The sequence below is a fragment of the Branchiostoma floridae genome, chromosome 10 (assembly GCF_000003815.2).
Source record: "Branchiostoma floridae strain S238N-H82 chromosome 10, Bfl_VNyyK, whole genome shotgun sequence".
Lineage (NCBI taxonomy): Eukaryota > Metazoa > Chordata > Leptocardii > Amphioxiformes > Branchiostomatidae > Branchiostoma > Branchiostoma floridae.
Genome location: NC_049988.1, coordinates 19,188,324 through 19,210,720, shown reverse-complemented (window position 1 = coordinate 19,210,720; position 22,397 = coordinate 19,188,324). Strand labels below are relative to the sequence as shown.

Genomic DNA, 22,397 nt, shown 5'->3' with positions numbered 1-22,397 from the left:
CGCAAGATCTGCTTGGAAATTAAATTCTACTGGTAGATCTAGAGATCACAATCAGGGTCAGACACTCTGAACAGGATGTTAGAAATGCGTAAAGATAGTCTCGCCCCTACAAACCTCAAATGTCAAGCCAATCCGTTCATCGTAATGCACATAAATCGAAGTTGAGCAGTTTTAACCGACACACAATTAGTTTTGTCTTAGCTTTGTAATGCAATTTCCTTTTAAATTAATAGCTTTCTTTCAGTTCTCGTTCTGTTCTGTGGCCACGATCATTTAAAAGTCATGCGAGACCGAGGGATTTCATACTGTCACCAGATGGGTGACTGAACTGAACTGAATATATGTACATGTGCCTCACATGGAATGTTGGTGGATCCCACCATCCTCCCGTCCGCTTGCAGTTCCTCCGGCCGCCGCACGTCGATTACTTGTAGCTCTCCTGCAGCCAGACCCTGCTTCAGCTCGGAAAACGTCACTTCAGCTGGACAATAACATTATTTCTTCAATAAACAACTCATAGATTTCCAATAGTTTGCTATATGTAGTTTCAAGTCCTTTTGTCACACGTGGTTTTCGATACCGTGCCTTTAGGAAACGTTTAGGACTAATCCCTCGCTCGACTCAACTAGCTTTGGTCAGGGACGTCGTCGGAGTGGGCCGTTAATATGGAGGCCAAGTCAATGAACCCATTACACCTATCGAACTGTGAAGGGAGTGTTCCGGAGTGAGTGGGTCAAACCTTACAGTCTGTTCTCTCGCGGTACAGAACTGGACAAGGTTCGTTGCACCTCAGTATGTAAAGGCTGTCTACCGGTCAAACAAAACAGACGAAAGGGTTCACTTAACGTAGGACCGTCCACACCTACTGAACGATTCGATACAGCTTTTATTTCTATGAGCAGAACTCAGAACTCTGAGTGCCGCCGTTTAATATATATGTTTGCCTTTGCTGTCTCTCGGAAAACAACAAGTATGGCCAAGCTAGGAATCCGGCCATGTAAAAACAACGGGTAGAAAACACACTGGCTTGCAAAACATAGCAACATGCAAACACTTCAGTTAAAGCAGGCATCGCTTGTGTTATGTTCGTGTGCCCCAACCTTACGTTAACGTTAGATAGTTTAACTGTAGCGAATGTTGATTTGTCCAAGGAGCTCGGAAATTTTGCACTGACTGACCTCTTTTAACCCCTCCATCAAGCTGTTTGTCTAATACTTACATTATAAGCCTATAGTATATTGAGGGAAGAAAATAATTTAGGTTGATTATTGTATAAATCACCCACCTGTGGATTCCATTTCTCTGTTCGAATTGTCCTGTTCGAGTTCCAAGTAGATAAATCTAGTTGAACATTCCAGTAAGAATTTCTCATATAAGATTTGTATGTCTCATTGTGAATCGGCACTTTTTCGTTCACCAAACGTCGTCTAAATGGGGACAAAGGTCAAAGGTCATCTGGCGCCAAAATCATGTAATCTCGACCCCAGGGCACTCTGATCAAACACGCAATAGCACCGGTGAAATGGGCACGTGTAAAATGTAAACAGATCCGCGACGTTTGGATTTTGATATTTGCCAGGGTGGTGCTGTGTACACATGAGGCAGACGGTGCAAAGTTAATGATTTATTAGCCATAGTTTTTATATGTTGTATATACAATGTAAATATTCCAAGGCTTTTTTAATCGTTTTAATAATATCTTACCTGTTGGAGCAAGTTGCTTTTGTACAATGGCTAACACGCAATTCAGCCTATGGCTGCAAGATGTTATCCATTCTCTTCATTCGTTTATATAATAAAGATTTGGACACAAGACCGCAGGCATAGTCCTATTATCTTTTCATTTTATTATTCAAAAACATTAAAATGACAAAAGAAATGTGTAAATATCCTATTTGCAACAACTTTGCTTCTTAAAGTCAACGAAATCTTTTTTCTAACTACTACAGACTGCTGGTATATTGCTCTCGGGTTAACAGTATGACAACACATTGACTAGTTATTGCAAAAGGAAAATAAAATATCAACAAGTAGTAACTAATTATAAGGCAATAAATGAATTAACTTTACAAATTTATTGAAAAATTCTAAAAATATAATTTATACGTCAGTAGTTGGTCTCAAACCGACGTTTTCTTTGTGCTTATGAGAAAGTATCACACAGCAGTTTTCCACAGGCACATCCGGGTCCTCATGAGTAGTGGCCGTCCACGTGGTAATTCCTGTTCCACTCCACGATACCACCCTCATAAACTTTAGTCCTGAAAAATGAAGAGAACGAAATTAAATCTAAATTTCATATTTTTATTAAACACACACACACACAATAGGAAATACCCAAAAATAACAATATATCCTCCATTGAGAGCATTGCTATGGACAGTCTCCGTTTCTTGGTTTATACGACTTTCCTCACTTCACTCAGGTGTAAAGGAGCACATAGCTTCAGTTAGCGCCGTCCCACGGATAGGACGTCAAATGGAGGTTCTGCGTTTAAGAAGAGCCACACCTCGAGCACATTAAAGAACCCACCACACTTATTGAAAAGAGTAGGGGACCTTTCCGGTGTGAGTGGTTCAAAACCTACAGTCTTGTCTCCGGGTTGACATGTTGAAAAGGTGATAGTCACCTGCAATGTTAGTGGTAGATCTCAATAAATAAATGAATAATAAACGTTAACCACGGCTGTTTCGCATCAGCGGTTTAGTTTAATTTGAATTTGGCGCCGTGCGCCCCCTGCGGCCACGCCGGTACTGCAGCACAGCCTGCCATAGTTCCGCGCACCCCAGCTTTCACCAATCATAACTCGCCAATCCGGTCACATGACGGGCTAAGATTAAGAGGAAGGTAGCCATGTTTGTAGGCATTGTGTGGGGAGTGGTTCATGGTAGTCCGCCTAAATTATCGCAATCCGTGGACAGACAGCAGCGACGGAGCGTACAACGGAGATTTTGGCGCAGCGGGGAACGAAGGGTAAGTTCAAGGCGTGTTTGGTTACCTTTTCCAAATTTTCCGGCGAATGAGACCTCCTGAAACGTGAAATCGACCTGTTTGCACGTGTTTTGGTAGAGAGAAAACCTCGTCTATCATTTTTTCTACGACGCTGGATATCACTGGGAAAGAGGTGCGAACTAAGCTTTTTTTTTACGTAATTACTAATTTGTATAACTCTCCACGTGACGTAATCTTAATTTCGTGGGGATTAATTGACGATTTTATTATAAATACTACATCAGAGTATGCGGAAGCCCTTTGTTTACACTTTTGTTTACATGACAGGCGCCCTATTTTCTGTAGTTTGTATCATAATCAAAATGGTAACGGTATAGACTGTGTAGAAGGTTCTAGTTCTAGATCTACACGATGGTTCTCTGTTCGAGACAATGGTGTCAGGTCGGTAAGAATACAGCAGTATACTTTTTTCAGACACATAGAATAGCTAGATTTAATACCCTGAGGTCTTCCAAATAATAAGGTATAACTTACTAGTATGGTACTCAAGTGTACATGTATGACTATGAGCTCTCTTGAACTGTTTAGTCTTGATGAAATGTTGGCAGACGTACACATCATGAACATTATGTTACCTTGTTTATTGACAACAAGAACTACATGCGCACTGATATTTACATCACAAAGATATTCTAATTATTTTATCCTTAAAAGGCTCAACATAGATTTCCTACTGTTTCATGGAACATTGCAAGAATTGCCTAGCTTTGTTCTTTTAGATTTTATATAACATTTTAATAATAAATAAATAAATAAATAAGTATATATAACATTTTCTTTCAAGTTGCATTTACACGTGGGAGGACAGCGAAGCAAAATGCTCACAAGTTAACTTAGACATTTTTAAAGACCAGTAAATTTGAGTACTGATACATGTTGGATCTAAACGTCTGTTTCTGTGAAATCTCTCTGCAGGTACAACTACAACTTACAAGGTAGCTGGTCCTCCTTTACCACAGACATGAAGGGGAAGAATGACTGGAACCCTGCAGGCTTGTGTGATTTTAGGTACAAGCTACATACTTTATATAAGTTACTCTAGTTCAATATTAGTCCTTAGAATTAAACTGGATAACATCATACAAGTGCTATATATAGGAACGCCTTGTATAATACCAGTAAGTCTACTTTACATCATGTTTATTTCATATCTCATAGTTAGGCATGATGCTATCGTAGAGTCTAGAATTTGCTTTTACAGCAATGACAAACTGTCCATATGGGAGATCATGAAAACAGTTTGAAGTCAAAAATTTGAACAACATATCAGCACAAACAACTAATGACTTATTAAGTTCACTTGCTTAACAAAGTCACACAGTCTTCTTTCTCTTAACAGGTGCAGGAACCTTGCCCGTGTGGTCCGGGCTGACCTTGATGAGATGGGACTTAAGGGTAGACTTGAGTCGAGCGACAGGGTCAGCAATGGAACGGGTTGACTGTGCAAGTCTGTTGAACTGGGCATGGACCTCTTCAATCCCCTGTTCCGCCAGGAAGCCGAGGCCGAAGCCCCAGCGGCGAATACAGGGGACCACATGCTCCTCAAGTAAGTGCATCTTCAGGCTTACACATCTTGAGTCTTTCCTGTACTCTGACATAAATGACTTTATGTCGAGGTCTAAAAGAACAGAAAGGAAAAAGTATTCATAAATAGATTGTTTGATTGTAAATATGTGTTAAAAGCCTCCATTTGTCACTGTGTATAGAGTTATATATTTTTTAAAATTATTTCCCAACTATAATCATACCCCCTAGGTGATCAAACATACATGTAAGGCAGGTGTTGCTCAGGGTCAGATCCAGCCATGATTGATTGTTTCTGTTCTATTTAGCTAGTGGGGCCCAACTGACTGGTACCAAAATTTTGTGTATGAACAAGGTGGAAATGTTACCTAGCTGGTCTAGGTCTTTGTCCTCCTTCTTGCCGCCGTGTGCATATCCTTTGTGGCATTTTGCAAACATCTTCAGACGTTTCTCGTGTCTCTCAGCCACCTCCTTCCCCATTCGGATAATGGACAGGGGGAAGTCGTTCCCATCACAGATTTCACCCATGGTCTTCACCACACTGGATGTAAGATGCTCAATTGGTTTGTCCTGAGAACATACATGCACACAGAAAACAAGTCATATAGGGTACAATGAAAAGTATACAGTAGCTGATGTGTTTTTATATTTCTTGTGCATGATAGACTGCCCTGACGGCTATCACTAGCTACGGGACTGAGAGAATGATAGACATGGATCACTGCTGCTGTCTGTCGTGAAGCCCCTGCGACTTCTGCGGGTACGGGCCTGAACTGAACACAGACAAAGAAGTGCCTGGAGAGAAGTCTGAACTCTACATCTTCATGTCTATCTTGTCCACAATGACCTGGAGGTCACTGGAAAAGGTAGGTAGGTAGGTATACAAACAGATGTACTTACATTTAGCATCTTGTTGACATGATTGCCAACAAAAGTCCTGCCTTGGTATGCCTCCCGGTGCACTTTGAAGCTCTTCATGACAGGTTCCAACTGGCTCGCCAACGGCCCTTTTCCAGGTTTCACTGAGGCCTTGGTCAGGATGTCTGATGCTTTCTTTCTCTGTATGAATGAATAGTAGTAGATGTCAGTAGGTCACAGAAAACTAAACCCACTTTAGGATTGATCCTGGGTTGGGGGTATGATCTGGGAGCCAGCCAGTGAAAAGTGACATATTACAAACTTGAGTTTTTGTACTGTACTAGGAAATACTCTTAAGGTCTTATGTTTGAAAGACAAGGAGATAATGTTAGTATATTTTCTTATCTACATTGTCCTTGTTATTGTAACATTATATTGATGGAGAAAAGTCACACATTTATGTACATACTGTTAAGTTTTGTTGTTGTTGTGTACTTACCAGAGTGTCTCTTCTCTGGACGAGCTCAGAAACCATAGCTGTCGCTTCATTGAACACAGCTTCTGCTAACTCGTCGTCCACATCTTGGTTTTCGTAGGCTAGGAAGGCCAGCTGGTTTTCCTGTTCCTCAACGAGGTCATCCAACTCATCCGCCTGGACCTGGAACACTTGAGCATCGTCAATGACGTTGATGAATTGCTCAAACGGCTTAAGGTGCTGGTCTTTCTTGACGTCTTCCCTGTCAGCCTCCTGTGCCAGGACCAAACTGTGAAGGTAGGCCTGGATCTTGAGGTCTAACTCTTGAACCGCTCTCTCGAACTCGTCGTAAAGCCGCTTGAAAACGCCAAGGCTTATATGCAGCCCTGGCACAATTGCCTGAAAGTGATAGTTTACATACTAGTAAGAAGCATTGTAGAAAATGATATAGTTTGAATAAGAAACATTAAGACATTTCTTGTTTATAAAGAGGTGTGGGTAGCCCTTGGGCTCATGACCTGTCAATGTAAAGGCTCCAAATGTATGTGTTGTCAGACTAAGATTGCATACTACCATCAATGAAATTATAACTGGAAGAATCATTAAAAATTGTAGGCAAATAAGTATTTATTTTGAAGTTCATTAATCTTTTTACAGATCAGTCTCAACTGTTACTAATAGGACATTTGCAATTGTTTAAAATTTGATGTGGGTATTAGAAGGCTGAGGCATGCAGCAATATTTATGTATTTTGTTTTTGCTAATGTTGTTCACCTGCTCAAGAGGGATCTCAAACAGAGGGGCTGCAATGACATTGAAGTACTCTTGGGCTTTCTTTACACTCCCTCTCCCTTCCTGCAGGAAGGCCCTCAGGTTCTCCGCCATGTTGGCCAGTGTCCTGTCAGGGGTCCTCAGCCGCCTGTTCTCTATGTCATCAATCCCAGCCTTGGTGACTTTGCACCATAGACATGGGAAAGTACCTGGTATAGAAAAGACAAGAATACTTAATCCATTTGGCTGTGTACTGTTCTTGTGTTATCTGAAAAAATGGCTTGTTTCATTTAGGCTGATTAATACAGAATTTGATCAAGACTCACCAGCTGCGCCTGAGATGCCATATATGGTTGACAGGAAGGCGTAATCCCCGGCCATGAACAGCTTTATCCTGTATGTCTGTCCATCCTTACTTCTGGAATGAAATGAGTGATACAGTAGTTATAGGGTTACATATACTGACAGTCACTATTATCTGTTTATACAGAGAAACAAAAGGCATGAGTCATGCCCAGAAATGGACCCTTAGCAAGTCAGCTTGAGTCTGCACTTAGCACCTTCAACATGAGAGATGTACCACAGTAGGACCTTTCTTGGCAATCATGTCAACAGTAAGTACAATTGATTATTATGTCTCAAGAGAAAAAATTATCAACATACCTCCACATTTCCTCCTGCAGCGTTTTCACATCATCCTTAAACCTCCCCAGCGCTGTCGTTATGTTCTCCCTGTTATCCTTTGACTCAAAGAGGCAAAAGACTGAGGTATTTGTCTTGGAGTTGGGATGTAGCACGTTGAGTGGTTGGAAGGCCATCTTGAACGATGGCCCACCGTGGTCCCCTCCAATCTTTACCCATATCTCGTCCTCCGGGATATTCCCCCCGTGCCATGTCAGTTTCCTGTGAAACAGAGTAAACCTTAATTTTAATATGAGTAGAACATAGCTGTCCATGTTTGTATATTAAGGTACACAAGGTCCTGTCATATTACACTATGATACCTAGTGAACGGAACCAAACTTACCCAGCTTGTTTGCTCCTCTCCAGGTAGTCATGCATGGCTGAGACCAGGGAGACCAGGTAAGCGCAGGGTTTCGGCTCCACCCTCTTGCCTCCCTCCTCGTCCTTCGTCGTGAACGGCAGTTGTTCAGCCATCACGTCCGTTGCCGAGAGGAGCTCGGAGGCAATGTTTCTTGAGGTCCTTTCACTCTCTACAGCAATGTTGTAGTCCTTCATCCATCTGTGAAAAAAATGGTAAATAGTGGTAAATAATTCTTTCCCAATCTCTGTTCAAGGGGAAAGGTGTAAAAGGTGTTAGTACAGCTATACAACGGGAAGTATATTGAGCAAACGTCAATATTTTGGACAACCCACGATACTAATGTTACACGTTAATACATCTATATATACTTTGTAGTTGTCTATGTATAGAGTTATTGCATTATGTTTGCCAAGGCCTTTTGCAATTTTTCTCAGGCTCTGTTATGACTCCATGCTTAGTGCCAACTGCAAAGATACAGATTAATTCTTAACATCTGTGCCATGTGTGATGGAAACAGTTTTACTCAAGGAAATAAAATAGTACCTCCTCAAGTCTCTGCATTGGCTCCAGTTAAGATTCAGTCCTGTTTTTAGTCCCAGCAGGTGGCCATCTGGGATGCGGACCTGTGCGAAGCGGCCCTCCTGCAGAAGCCGGCTCAGCTGACTCCTGGGTAGGCGGCGCAGCTCGGCCGCCATCTGCTGCTCTTCAGCACCCCCGCTGATCTGTTCCCTGATGTTGCTCACCAGCTTCGCCCTCTTTTGTACCGTTGATGCTGCGGCATCACACGACTTCTTTTGGCATGTTGGAACTTGAACAAAGTGGAGTGGCTGTAGAATAAAAAGGAAGGACGTTTCATACTACTGTGTTATGCTTAAGGCCGGTCATACAAGTTTAATGAATAATATATACTACTTGTTTTAGAAATACAAGCAGTACAAGAAATACTGTTTTATATATGCAGGATAATGGAGAGAACTGGACATGGCTGTGTGTCTACTATTGTTATTTTTGGTTGCCCAGATTACATGCTCTTGGGATGTTACATATTTAACAAGCTTATTAAACTATTTTTGTCTCTAAACCAAGAAGATTGATACATTATATTCAAAGGCTTGTGTCTGCTGAACAGTCAGGGTTGTTCCATGTTGGAAAATACAGATCAATACAAATGTAGTTCCTTAGTGACCTTACCTTGGCTCCAGTTGGCACAAGAAGTGTATTGTTGTCCGTTTGGCGCTTGACCAAGGCGTAAAGTGCGAGTCGCTGGTCTGCGTTTAGTGGGCCTTTTTCTTTTAGGCCAATGGTCACCTTGTCTGCTGTAACGGAGCCGCTACCAGCAGGAGGTACGGGACAGCACGCGACTCCAGGCTGTGGCTGCACTGTGCTGGCAGGAGGTACAGGACAGCACGCGACTCCAGACTGAGGGTGTACTGTGCTGGCAGGAGGTACGGGACAGTACGCAACTCCAGACTGAGGGTGCACTGTGCTGGCAGGAGGTACGGGACAGCACGCGACTCCAGGCTGTGGCTGCACTGTGCTGGCAGGAGGTACAGGACAGCACGCGACTCCAGACTGAGGGTGTACTGTGCTGGCAGGAGGTACGGGACAGTACGCAACTACAGGCTGTGGCTGCACTGTGCTGGCAGGAGGTACAGGACAGCACGCAACTCCAGACTGAGGGTGTACTGTGCTGGCAGGAGGTACGGGACAGTACGCAACTCCAGACTGTGGCTGCACTGTGCTGGCGGGAGGTACGGGACAGTACGCAACTCCAGGCTGTGGCTGCACTGTGCTGACGGGAGGTACGGGACAGTACGCAACTCCAGGCTGTGGCTGCACTGTGCTGGCGGGAGGTACGGGACAGTACGCAACTCCAGGCTGTGGCTGCACTGTGCTGACGGGAGGTACGGGACAGTACGCAACTCCAGGCTGTGGCTGCACTGTGCTGACGGGGGGTACGGGACAGTACACAACTCCAAACCGTGGGTGCACTGTGCTGGCAAGAGGTGCGAGTATAGCAGTGGCAGCACTTGCCAGACTGCATGGGACAGCAGGACCATATATTTGCAGTGTTGGATGTTCCACTGCTGTGGTGTAGCTAGTCGTGACAGGGGTACATGCCGGAGAAAGGTGTAGTTGTTGTGTAGCTGTTGTGCGCTGTGATGTGCTGTGCATTAAAGGTTCACAAATCCCAGCTGTTTGACCTGTCGTCTTAGTCTCTTTTGGTCTCCCAGAAGACTTATTCATTGGACGACGTCCCCCCCTGGTAAGTGATTGGACTTTTTCACAGTGCATACAATCATTGCCAAAGGTGTGCGGGTACCAAGAGATTCTTTTTGCCCTGGCAAATTTGGGTGGGTTGTACAGCCGGGATCTGCACTTTCGACAGAAGAACTTGGGATGCAGGTATGGTCTGTCTCGAGCAATTTCGATTCCCCAAATGTCTTTGATTTTTGGAGCGTACTGTTCGCAATTTAGGGCAGAAAGCTTCTTATCCTTTTCAGCCTTTGTTAAGTTTAAATCCCCACAGAATCTACACAGTCTATTGATGTTTTCAATGTGCGAGTCAATGCCCCCCCCAGATGACATTATCCCATGTATTCCTATACAAATTATTATTGATTATAACTACTAGAAATGATCTAATTAGTTGAAACAAGGTAAGGGCATAAAGAAGCTTTCTGATGGCAGTTATAAATCAACTGTTAGCTAGACAAATGGCATCCTGATGACTATATCCGTATCGTATGTCACAACATTGACGTAAATGGGACTCGAAGTTGGTCGATATACCGGTGTCGTAATTTGTGAGAAAAAAAGATATACGAGCAACAGACAGTTGGAAAGAAACAAGAAACTGATGTAGTTTGGAGATAAAAATAAGTGTACAGCAGGTTAATTGGGAAAACAGGTGCAAATTGTACTAAAAGATACCGTAAATCAAGGTGGAGAAGTAATGCCGGCAATATTCCCTGTCACGACGGGACGATAATGTTTATGTAATTTGAGCGGGAAATTGCCGGCGGGAATTAGTGATTGCAGTGGGCGGGGCTTAAAAACAAAGCACACAGCTTATTTGGGCATGATTGACAGCTTTATTACCAATCAACAAGCCGTAAGACCTCCCTAGATACGCGAGTAAATATTTACGTCGTCATGACCCGCCGCCATCTTGGATTGGTGGTCGCTACTGCGCAGGCGCACACCAAAGAATGCGGAAGTGCATATTTGTAATGGCCGTGTAACTGGAGCCCCTTGGCCACACTAACAATAGACCGGATGCTTAGTCCTGTGGTTTAGCAGCATTTTGTTTGCTCGATTTCTCTTTTTTAAGGCCTCACGCATTAAAATCTTTTCTTTTTTTAGGCCTCGCGCATTATAATCAATTATTCTTTTGGGGGGCCTTGTGCATTATAATCAGATTTGCTGTCTGCAGAAGATTGACATCCATAAAATTAATTCCTTGCCTACTGGAACTGAAGCCCTTACCTAGTGTACCCTAACCGCCGCGCGAGTCTCTGAGCCCGCCGCGCCCTCCGGCCGGTTCGGCAGGTGAAGACGATGTTGTCGGCATCAAGTCGAGGCTTCGGGACGCCGAACCGCTGCTGGAAGACCTCGGCTGACATCAGTAGGGCGGACTCCAACTGACTCACTGCCGGGAAAATATGGTGTCAGTCAAAGATACCAGCATTTCTACGTCAGTTCTGTAACCTGAACAAAGTCGAAGATGAATCTCACTTTCTATTAGATTGTAGTTTATATAGTAATGATAGAAGTATTCTTTTTAGCTATATCATAGGAAAGTTTCCTCGCTTTGAATCTATGTCTAGTGTTGAAAAATTCATTTTTCTTATGAGCTTTGATCAAACGACATTATACAAACACATCTCAAGCTACATGTTTAACATTACTAAGAAACGAGAAGAAGCCGAACAAATGTATTAGAATAGTTTTAGAATCTATGTTTTAGTTTAGTCTTAGAAACCATGTTTACTGCATTACTACCCTTTGTATCTATATGCCTGTGCTTAGCCCGATACGGCATGAATGTGCAATAAAGGCTATTACTGCTATTACTGCTATTAATAACTTGACAATGATTGGAGAACATGGCACAATTTCAACCTTGAAACAAACTACGAATTGAACAAAAATACTTGTTATGAGCGTTTCGTACATTTCAGAATGGCTGGTGAAAACCTTCATAAAATCATGTCGAGACAAAATAATAGGAAATTCAAAAGTTCACAGGACAAGTAACAGTTTGCTGGTTGTTAGTGCAAGTAAAATTTAAGTCTTAAAGAATCATTTCAAAAGTTATGAGTGGATTCAATGATACTTTTCGATGTGACTTTTGTGGGTATCATGTTACAACGAAATTGTTGTTAACATTTTCTAAATGCCCTGGAATGTAGTTATTCTTCATAATTATTTATTAGACATTCCACACGACTCACTTGGGATGTTGACGGCTAACGGGATCGCTCCGTCCCGCTGCAGTTCCTCCGGCCGCCGCACGTCGATAACCAGCAGCTCACGTGACGCCAGCCCAGCGGTCAGCTCCGAAAACGTCACCTGATCTGTAGTCAATGATAAAGACATGAAAGTTAAAACGTCACATTTGGCCTGACAGTGACAAGAAATGGTACGTGGACACTTTCCTCGTAATATCATTCTCCTACGCAGAGGGACCACAGTCGTGTCGAAACTCCTTGGGGTCACTTTCTCTCTATCTTTCGCAAAATAAAGTCTCGAGATCACCTCCGTAAAGTATGATAAACTCTTTACCCCACGTTGGCAGCTGCACGCATCTTGGCACGTCACTGGCGGTAAAGACCCACTGCTTCCCAGCCTGGCACACAGCTGAAGGCGCCCCCTGTAGGCGGTACCCGGCACTGCAACTGTAGGTGACAACGTCCTTGTACCTCCGGCCCTCCCCTTGGACTTGTCCATTTTCCAATGAGGGGGGATCCCCACATGTAATAGGCACACAGCGAGGTCGTCTTATCTGTACATGTACAAAAATGGAATCGCCCGTTACTAGTGTTTGATTCAATATCGAACTCAAGAAAAGTGGTATAATATACACTCCAAAAGAAGAAGAACTGCAACAGTTAGAATGTATGGCGACTTATACACACTTTGAAGTTGAGCTATTGCTAAAGCCTAGCAATTCTAGGAGCTAAGGGGGAATACAAACTCAGTAACGTTTTGGACCACATTCTCCTTGCCACAACGCCCCCATACGGCTAGGAGCAAAGTTCATTACCCTCAGATCAAGTTGTTGAAAAGTTGAAGGATGAGAAAATTGCCAAAACAATAGTTGTCAAGGTTTTAGGATTTTTCAAACCTAAAAAAAATCTTACCCCTCGCATCTCCATACTCTCTACATCCGGGTGTTTGATGGTCACAGTTGTTCTCATCTCGCGTGGGTCCAACTCTCGCGAGAACTGGCGTCCGTCAGGCCACGTGACCTCCACCTGTACGGCTGTGTCCGTCCCCAGACCAAAGTGGGCTATCGGCTCCATCTGTGAGTGGTTTTGAATGTTTAATTTTCAATTCAAGGATAACTGATTGTTATTTAATCTTTATTTTACAGCATGTTTTGAGGGGCATGGCAATGTTGAGGACAAAGAATTGCTACTTTTGTGGTACATTTTTAATATGGCTAGAAAACATCTTCTTGAAACCACAGTTTAACGTTGTTTCAGAACAATGTACATTTGATTTGATAAGGTAAAATAAGGATAGGAAACATATGTTTATGGATTTATCAGGACTTCAATAAGATCATCTGTACCTTTGTTATATTTTGACCTCAATAAAAAGCGGTCAGCAGGCCCCTTGGTGTTTTTTCATGAACAAAGGATCAACAAACTCACGCACCTGACACAGGTACCCGGACCCCCCGTCGATCACACGAAGCTGAAGGTCACCGCTGGCCGTACGGATGGTGACCCTTGACCCCCGGGCAGGAGCTCCGAACTTGGTGGTCGGGTTGACCCGGATCCAGTTGTTGTCCTGACCTTGGGTGACCCGGAAGACGGTCAGAGGTTGCGTGTTCGATTCCCCGTGCGCCAGGATCAACTCCAACTGGCCGTCACCGTCCAAATCGGCAGCTGCACCACCTACGAAAATATTCGGTCAAGAATGATACCAGTCCGAAAACAGCAAAGGCCCTAACTAATCAATGCTAAGATCTATCCCTGAGGCGTTGCCAAAAATATTATCTTGTAATGCATATTACTTGTCAAAGGCTGGGAGTTAGCTATACAGCGCTAGAGTGATGTAAGTTATTCGCTTTCTATTCTACTTTGTGGTTCCATGCATCTTTTACCCGTCATTTATCATAAAAACACACTAACCATATATCTCCTTATTGGCATATACTCTATGTCTGGCCCTGTAAACGAACAAGTTCGGTAACACTGCATTGTCCATGCAATAGACATGTAATATAGTAATGTAATAATGTAGTTAGATGTAGTAATACGTGTAATAAATTATGTAGTAAAATCTAGACGCCACACACCTGTGCCGTACCCGTTCGGTTCCAGGGCGTCCCCTATATCCAACTGGTCAATGGTAGGGTCCTGCTGCGCCTCCTGCCGGGTGACCTTGAACAACCTGACAATGACACAGAGTTCACTCACCCATGTGATCTTGATAGTCAACCATACCATTTTTTTAGATATCAATGAAAATGACGACATGATAACGAATGGTGGTCGACATATTGGTGACTTCAATTTGCATGTGACTATTTCGGTGATTCGTACCTTGAGTGTAACGTTACACAGCGTCATTGACAAGATTCAGAAATAGAATTCTTTCCTCGCAGTTTTGGACTTGTAATTGTGACGGTTATTAATGAATTTTACAAATTCCCTATGCAGAAAAGCGATCGAACCACGATTCAGTAAGAAAGGACACCAATATGGCGGCAAACTATCGCTAATCCCGAAGTCACGTGAACGCTGTCTCCAGTACCTGTTCGGAGCAGTTGGTCCGTGACGCCAGTTGACGATGTCGTTGAAGAAGACCTCAATCTGCCCATCGTTGTCAAAGTCATTGGCGATGACCGTCCTCACCGGGGAGGGGTTCTGGAAAGCAGCATTGTTCCCGCCGACATCCTAAAATGAAACGTCCACGGATAAAAAAAGATAAGCTTTTTTCCCTTTTTCTTTTATATGCCTATATGGATAAGTAGATAGAAAAACTATATTCATATTTTAAAATGTTGCAATTGTTGATCGAATAGAACAGTTATGTTCTACAGTGGATACCAAGCGTTCCATCGAACTCGGTTCTGACATTCAATATTAATGACATGGAACATCGATCCAAATTCTGATGTTTCATCGAACCTGGTTCTGAAATCTGATATGTACATCCATGCAATGTTGCAGCACAGTTGTGAACACCCTACCCTGAATGTAGCAGTTCCGTCCCAGCTTCTCTGCTGAATCCACAGCCGGTGCGGGCCCATCCAGTTCCCGTTCACGATGTCCACCAACCCGTCCCCGTTAAAGTCCGCCAGCGCCACCCCGCGGCCGTTACGGGAATGCCAGTGGTCGTTGTGTCGGTCAGCATCAAGAATTCCTGGGGGAAACGAGGCCATTAAATGAAATTTGATTACAACGTCATGAAAGCATAGGTAGACCACGCAAAACATATCTACATCAACTTTGCGAAGATACTGGCTGCTCGGCTGAAGAACTGCCCGAGGCTATGGAGGATTGGGAAGGATGGAGTCTTGTACGCCCGCCCGGATGATGGTGATGATTGCAACGTTGTTTAAGCAATTTCAATTTCAAACATTTGATAGCACGGATGTCTTGCCGAGTTGTAGCAATTGCCAATGACATGATGTTTGTTTGTTTTTTCTTCTATCCAGAATATTTCAAACAATGTCGCCAGCATAAGACTACTGCTTTATGATTTCCCGCTGACATTTCCAACCCACCAGCCTGCTCCGCTATGTCCCGGAAGGTCCCGTCTCCCTGGTTCTCGAACAGGAAGTTGGGCCCCCTCTCGTTCCCACAGAAGATGTCCGTCATGTTCCTCTCGTTCACAATCGGGCCCACCGTCACGCCACGGCCGCCTGGGAAATACACAAGTAGGTGTGGGTGTACCGTACAGAAACTTCAGGTACAGGTACGGTTCAGATCCAGACGATCAGGACCAAGTCCGGACCTTAACCTGCAGCTAAGTATCTGTGAAAACTTGTGAATGGGCGATACACAAAATTATGGTTCATTTGGCCACAAATGATTCTGTTTGGCGGAGTAATTGATGGTGTTTTAAAGTTTTATCTCCATGTAAACAATACTGACTGACAGTCGACGTTCAACGGAACTTTGGCAAATGATTACATACTGTTATACAGTGATTCACCCAGCCTGAACTCATTTAGTATAATCGTCTTTTGTATCATCTATACACTTGCAATTTGCAGATTTCGAGTTTTCTTACTTTTCTAATCCAATGACCGAGCTACAGGTAAAAATTCATTGCCCTTACAGAAATCCTAGCCCAAACTGTACGCTCGTGCACTTCCGAAAGAAGCATAAATCTATCGGAGACGAAATTTGGCGCGACACCGGTACCTGTGAGCTTCTCGACCCCAGCCTCCTTAGCGACGTTTTTGAGCCTGATGATCCCGTTCCCAGGGTCGCTAGTGTCCGGATCCATCTCTATGAGACCCTGCGGCCCGACGTTGTAGCTCGCGTAGTTGGCCACATACACGGAGTACAGGCCGTTTCCCTAGTGCAAAAATAACAGTTTGCTCTATTGTAAAATATGCGCGACTATAACTCGTATTGCTGTCAATTTCCATGACTTTTGGAAAAGACAGACGTATCAGATACTAGACTTTTGTTGAGGATCTATATGCTGCAACTGTTCGAGGTACCTCGCAGTGTCATTGACGAAAGATAGTGGATACTATCTAAAACATCTGACCGTTTCCAAAACACAAAATCATATCCAGTTGCTTGAGTAACTGCTTTCTGGCAGATTCAAGGTACCATAATATATCAGAAAGTACACTTGTGACTAACAAGTCGGAAACCACCTACTAGCGACTCGGCAAGAATGCAACAGAGACAAAGTAGTCGCCTCCAACACATCATAATACTGTCTATGCACATATCGCGTTCAGATAAGGGATAGGCGAGTACGGGACAGAACAAACTAAAATTTTCGCCGTGGAATTAACCACTTAAAACTACACCGAAAACCACGAACAGTGACTGCGAACTTGAGCGCATTTTGCAGTACATACCTTCCTGTCTATACAGGCCACAGACCTGCCCGCGAACCGCCCGTCCACGGCCCGGTTATAGCTCTCCGCGAACACGTCCACATACCGGCCCCGGTGGAACTTAAACAGCCGGTGTCCGGTGGTGGGCTGTGGAACAAATATCTTACATTAAAGCATTCACATAATCTTTGCAACATCCAACATAGAAAGGGCAGTATAGCCCCAACGGTGCGGTATAACACCGTTTGTCTCTACTACTACTATACTACTAGAACATTCCATCCCGGCCCCGGTGGAACTTGAACAGTCGGTTTCCGGTTGTGGGCTGCCGCAGAAATATCTTACATTAGAACATTCACATAATCTTACTGGTAGTAGTAAGCTAGAACATTCAATCCCTCTCCTTTTTCAACTGGTATAGTTATTAGAAATAAACCAATTCTCAAGAAGACAAAAATCACAGATTCACGATATTACATTCAGCACCAAGGACAGATAGTTGAGTTCAATTCCTTGTCAGAGCCATCCGTAACAAACAAAAACGAAATCAAAGATTTTGTGAAATATTTTGAGTTTTCGTCAATTTCTTGACAAAATATAACAGCCGTGTGTATTTCACACTATAGCGGGTTCCTGATTTTGTGCCCACGGTCTCTTTCTGGCCGCCTAAGCAAGAAATTTGGAAGCAGGCCAGCTCAACCTTTATATACTGACAATCTCCGGTTTTTCGTAGACTCGGACCAGCAGAAACAAATAGAGCAAACGCCAAAACAAACAAACAAGTCGGAAATGATACCGCCGTTTTGCAACTTAAAAAAAAACTTTTTCTTTTATTCACATACTCGCACCACTTTTGGGGTTCCCAGAGGATGTCATCCTTATAATCAAATCAACATGGCCTTCAACATAAAACCGGAAAACCCACCCCTCCGGAGTAGCTGTGGTTGAGGTTGAGGAAGTAGATCTCCTCCCAGCCGTCTCCGTCGATGTCGCACGCCGCCACGCCGATTGCGTCACCTCTGACGTCACGCAGAGGGTAGTAGGGTGAGGTGGGATCGTCCACGGCGATGTTCTCGTACCTCTGGGTTTCGGCGTTCCACTTTAGAACTAGGTTGGGGCCGTTGTAGCTGGAATGTAAACAATTAATAATAAATCATTTCGTTTTCTACTACATGTATTCAACGTTTGTCATCTTTGCATGCCTTCGCATATCTTCTTTTGTGTCTTATTTGACCATCTAGACCTACAAAATAGTAGCTTATTTCAAAGCTAATATATTCAAACTCAACCAAGTTGCTGTCACGTAAGTATACCACGCTCCATATTGGTGGGTTAAATTGTCTCATGATAAAGTGAGAAAATTACTCCAAAATCTCTAGCATTTTGCCTCTACAAATCTTAGACTGGGTCAATTCTAAAAAGTTCCTTTCATGAAGTGATTGTCGCTGTTAATGTAGTTTTTTCGTGAGTTTCCAAATGCACTTCTATGTCAAGTGCACTAGTGTGAATTGGACATATCGAACAAGGTAGCGTGGCCGAGCGGTCTAAGGCGCTGGTTTTAGGCACCAGTCATTTCGATGGCGTGGGTTCGAATCCCACCGCTGCCAAGAAGTTTTTTTACCCTTGACAACTTCCCTCCACAAAGCCATATTTGGAAACATATACGATTTGTTTTTGCTTTTGCACATTTTAAAGACTTGATTACGTAACCTGGTGACAGAAGACCATATCTAGCCTTCGCGAAATCTATTCTTACTCGTCAGCATATTAGAAATACGTGAAGCTACAACAGTTCCATATTTGGAAGACTTCATGAAGTAACAGACCATATACGGAAGATGTGATGATGCAAAAGACCATATTTGGAGAACGTTATGACGTAACAGACCATATTTGGACGACGCAGACCATATTTGGACGGCGCTTTGACGCAACAGACCATATTTGGAAGACGTAATAATGTAACAGACCATATTTGGGCGACATGATGACGTAAAAGACATTATTTGAAGCACTCACCCAGCGACGACGAACTCCATGTTCCCGTCATGATCCACATCAGTAACTGCGACTCCGTAGTTTTTCTGTGCCGGATTGGACGTCTGGTCGGGTGGTAGGGCCCAGTCTGTGATGCTCTCAAACATTCCTGGCGTCTGGAAAATAGAACGTTTTCTCTGCATAACTGTAAGTCACGAAAAAGCGAAAGTAAAAAGAAAGCCAATAATTTTAGTTCATTACATGCATGGATTAATGATGTGAAGGACTGGACAGGAAAGACGTCAGCCCAGCTGACTAGACTGGCCGAAGACCGCCAGAAGTGGAAGTCACTTGTGAACAGTCTTACTGTCCCTACGGCTTCCTGAGCTATGGGACTGATGGATGGATGGATGGATGGATGGATGGATGGATTACATTTTGCCTTGCTTATTTGTAGGTTCTATTCGTTCCCGAAAGCTGCCCGACTGGGCCCCGGTTTGGAAATGTGACGTAGGCCTTACCGGGTATGCCAAACAAAGTTGGTGAACGACAACAGCCAAGATTCAAACTCCGTCAGAGCGCTATCGTACATACCTGTCGTGGTGACCTGTGGTGGTGTCCACTGTGTCCGTGTGACCTGTGGTGACTTCCACTGGTCAAGCTTTCCTCAGTAGCAGCCCGGTGGGCATGGTGACTGTGGTCCGACGGCGTGTCGCCATGTTCCTCTTCATCATAGGTGCTCTACGAAACAGAGGGAAAGAGTATTGCAAATTCTTGCCCGTGGCCTAATTGCAGGTAACATATGAAAGGGGGCACAGACAATGTAAAACAATATAGCATGTGGCTGCTCTAGTCTAAAAGCTAACCCTGGATTGTAGAAAAAAAAGATGGAAATGCTTTTAAAAAAACTGGAAAACTACTTTGTAACGAGGGAAGGGACGACATAACAAAGAAGTAACAAAAAATGTTATTTCTATGCACGTACGCCCCAGTTAAATTTGCAGAGCGGGCAACTTATATTGTGACGTTTCAGTCTCTTGACCACTCAAGATACTGTCGTCGAAGGCAGGGGTTTGGACAGTACACAATCACCGAAAAGATCTACGGCAGTCTTCTCTGCCAGCTGTGACGTTTGGTCCAGAGGTCCTGGGATCAAATCTGCTTATATGCTACTGATCCTGAGCCCTTGGGAAAGGCACTTTGCACGACTTTCCTCACTTCACTCAGGTGAACATGAGTACATAGCTTCGGTTAGGGCCGTCCGTCGGATTGGACGTTAAATGAAAGTCCGGTGTTTGAGGAGAGCCACACCTCAAACACGTTTCAGAACCCAGCTGGCCTGGTATCCAGCCGTATTATAGCTCCCGAGTCCTTTCTGTCCTCTCCGCAAATACAAAGAGGACAGAAAAGCCTCGGGAGCTATAATACGGCTGGATACCAAGCTAGAACCCACTGCGCCTATCGAAAAAGAGTAGGGGTCCTTCTCGGTGTGAGTGGATCAAACCTTACAGTCTGGTTTTCGGGTTCACACTTTAAAAAAAAACAGCCACATGTTCTGCCATTCCCCCATTCATTCCACATATGTGGTAAATGTCAATAAAAAAATAAGAAAGAGACAGAGGTCTCACCTGACACAGTATTCTTTCCTGTCCCACGAGTTCGTGACCCTCCTCACAGCTGTAGTGGATCGTCCTGGTCACGGTTTCGCCGTCCCGCACTTCCGCCGGGCCTTCTTGGACGTACCCGTGGGCGATCTCTCGGGGCGCCATGCAGGGTGCGCCGAGAGACGAGCGAGCACCGTCCGATGGGTTTCCAACGGGGTCAGACGCCGAAGTGGGCGTAGGCTGGATGCAGACGTTGCGTAAGACTTCGGAGCGAACCCCTTCGTAGATTTGGTCGTATTTTGTCACGAAAGTAGCCTGGAAGTAGACCGGTGGTGGGCTGTCGCAAGAGTTTGTTTTCCAAATAAAGTTTACATTGTGAAAATGCTGTCGATCCGGGTTGACGTGAGTCACGGCGCTATCTTGAGAACCACCGCAGGCGAGCAGCTTCGTCCCCGGGGGCGGGTCGACCCAGGTCCCGACGATCTCGCCGCCCGTCTCGATACGGGCTTGGAGGAGGAACCCGCGGAAACCGGCGGTGCCGTTCAGCGTGACTTGCCACTCCCCCGTCGTCGGTGTCCGAGTGAGGAACACACCGTAACCGCCGTTGCCGTCCCTCGGGGGAAGGCCGTGTCCTGTCCGCATGGTCGCGCACTGCGACGCCGGCGCCCCGGACGGCCATCCCTCCACGTACGTAGCACAAACCAACACAAACAGGGCCAAGAACGCTGCCATTTTTTTCGTGTTTGGAGTCAGGCTCTCTGAAAACGTAGGTATAGACACTTGCCAAACCTGTTACGCAGCAGAATTTCCAGTCCCAGAAGATTCTATCCCTTTTTAAATAACACCCCTTACGTAAAAACTCCCGTCGAGCTTTGCGGGTAAAATCAACCTGGGACGTCCTAACAAGTGGACCGTATTGACACTTGGTTTGGCGTCATACATTTTAGAATTCTATCAGTTTTAAGCAAGTACTATTTGTCTTGTTCTTCTGTCATATTCAATTATATAAGACAATAAGGCTGTTAATGTTCCTATCTTATTTTTTCTTTGTACTCATAAGTCTAGGCTCTAATCATCATATCGCTCAATCTAGTCAAATAGGTTGTAGAGCTCGTCATCCGAAATGAGGTTTTTGTTTTTCTCGTCATGTTTTTGTTTACATTTCAGTTGTGTAACGTACAGTTTACTGTTTCTTGCTTAGCAGGTAATCTACATGCTCTGTATGGTAAACAATCACAGACTTGTGAACGCAAACGTTTGTTGGTATGAACAATGATGATAAAGTCCCAACATTGGTCCCTCTAAAATATCATGATTCTGTAGTACATGTATGTTATACTAACCCGGTACCCCCTTAAAATGTAAACGTTTTTGTCAGAAAATTCCAATTGAAGAGCGCCCTCGCTACCAACTACTAGTATCTTGACCAAGCGGCTGATTTTTAGATAGAACGCTGTGCAAATTTGCTGTCTCAAGCGAGTATCGGTTATTGGCCCACACGAAGACAAAGTTCAGAAGGGCAAATGACAAGCGATTGTCTGAATTGTGGTGATTGGGCACTTCAGATGTTGATCAAAGGATCAGGCGAGGTGCTGTAATAAGCTTGCGTAACAGAGCGGTAATATGAGTGAGTATATACAAGCTGGCATGTGTGCCGTATTTAGCTTTTTTTTGGTTAAGATATGTGGCGTCTACACGCACCCGTACATGTGACCGCTCCCTTAAGCCCCGTTTACAAATCCAGAATTTAGCTCGGCCGAGTTGTCAGCGAGCTCTAGATTACGAGGAGGTATGACCCTGATGCCTACGAAGAAATTCTGAAATTTGTTCGTAAGCATCAGATTCATGACTCCTCGTAATCTAGAG

The 22,397-nt window shown here is 44.1% G+C and overlaps 4 protein-coding genes and 1 non-coding gene across 5 annotated transcripts in view; 1 reads left to right on the top strand and 4 right to left on the bottom strand.

Moving 5' to 3' along the window:
* Positions 1–1,298, bottom strand: part of LOC118425060 (rhodanese domain-containing protein CG4456-like) — a 2,354-nt gene extending 1,056 nt beyond the window's left edge. The window contains exons 1-2 of the mRNA XM_035833877.1: positions 1,286–1,298; positions 359–481 (exon numbers count right to left, since the gene is read on the bottom strand). Coding sequence (XP_035689770.1) covers positions 359–481; positions 1,286–1,298 — 136 coding nt within the window. The remainder of the gene's footprint in view (positions 1–358; positions 482–1,285) is intronic.
* Positions 1,299–3,574: 2,276 nt separating this feature from the next.
* LOC118425059 lies at positions 3,575–9,860 on the bottom strand. Its single transcript, XM_035833876.1, has 10 exons — positions 8,877–9,860; positions 8,229–8,512; positions 7,668–7,883; positions 7,304–7,543; positions 6,967–7,058; positions 6,644–6,849; positions 5,894–6,268; positions 5,437–5,595; positions 4,905–5,106; positions 3,575–4,630 (listed from the first exon to the last, which is right to left on the bottom strand). Exons 1-10 carry the CDS (start codon positions 9,858–9,860, stop codon positions 4,326–4,328), a joined length of 3,063 nt encoding a protein of 1,020 aa, XP_035689769.1. The 3' UTR covers positions 3,575–4,325.
* Positions 9,861–11,144: 1,284 nt separating this feature from the next.
* LOC118425058 (cartilage acidic protein 1-like) lies at positions 11,145–19,094 on the bottom strand. The gene is made up of 13 exons (XM_035833875.1): positions 18,970–19,094; positions 17,876–18,077; positions 16,972–17,097; positions 16,295–16,451; positions 15,652–15,789; positions 15,115–15,287; positions 14,676–14,818; positions 14,218–14,312; positions 13,572–13,813; positions 13,052–13,213; positions 12,474–12,693; positions 12,143–12,265; positions 11,145–11,337 (listed from the first exon to the last, which is right to left on the bottom strand). The coding sequence occupies exons 1-13, from the start codon at positions 19,092–19,094 to the stop codon at positions 11,171–11,173; spliced, it is 2,073 nt and encodes a 690-aa protein (XP_035689768.1). The 3' UTR covers positions 11,145–11,170.
* On the top strand, positions 18,476–18,557 carry Trnal-uag. Its single transcript has one exon. It is a non-coding gene; the product is annotated as a tRNA-Leu (tRNA).
* Positions 19,095–19,500: 406 nt separating the features above from the next.
* On the bottom strand, positions 19,501–21,439 carry LOC118425057 (putative defense protein 3). Its single transcript, XM_035833874.1, has 2 exons — positions 20,556–21,439; positions 19,501–19,668 (listed from the first exon to the last, which is right to left on the bottom strand). Exons 1-2 carry the CDS (start codon positions 21,261–21,263, stop codon positions 19,501–19,503), a joined length of 876 nt encoding a protein of 291 aa, XP_035689767.1. The 5' UTR covers positions 21,264–21,439.
* Positions 21,440–22,397: the final 958 nt, after the last annotated feature.

What these genes read in the sequence shown, in the direction of transcription:
- LOC118425059 (XM_035833876.1), bottom strand. Translation starts at nt 9,860, where the DNA reads ATGCACAGCACATCACAGCGCACAACAGCTACACAACAACTACACCTT. An exon ending in CAATGCAGAGACTTGAGGAG is followed by an intron (nt 7,884 to 8,228) that starts GTACTATTTTAT and finishes TTTTTTTCACAG; the next exon opens with ATGGATGAAGGACTACAACA. An exon ending in GAGAGGAGCAAACAAGCTGG is followed by an intron (nt 7,544 to 7,667) that starts GTAAGTTTGGTT and finishes TCTGTTTCACAG; the next exon opens with GAAACTGACATGGCACGGGG.
- LOC118425058 (XM_035833875.1), bottom strand. Translation starts at nt 19,094, where the DNA reads ATGTTTGAGAGCATCACAGACTGGGCCCTACCACCCGACCAGACGTCC. An exon ending in TGGCCTGTATAGACAGGAAG is followed by an intron (nt 16,452 to 16,971) that starts GTATGTACTGCA and finishes TTTTTGCACTAG; the next exon opens with GGAAACGGCCTGTACTCCGT. An exon ending in GGACATAGCGGAGCAGGCTG is followed by an intron (nt 15,288 to 15,651) that starts GTGGGTTGGAAA and finishes CGTTTCCCCCAG; the next exon opens with GAATTCTTGATGCTGACCGA.
- LOC118425057 (XM_035833874.1), bottom strand. Translation starts at nt 21,263, where the DNA reads ATGGCAGCGTTCTTGGCCCTGTTTGTGTTGGTTTGTGCTACGTACGTG. An exon ending in AGGAAAGAATACTGTGTCAG is followed by an intron (nt 19,669 to 20,555) that starts GTGAGACCTCTG and finishes TCTGTTTCGTAG; the next exon opens with AGCACCTATGATGAAGAGGA.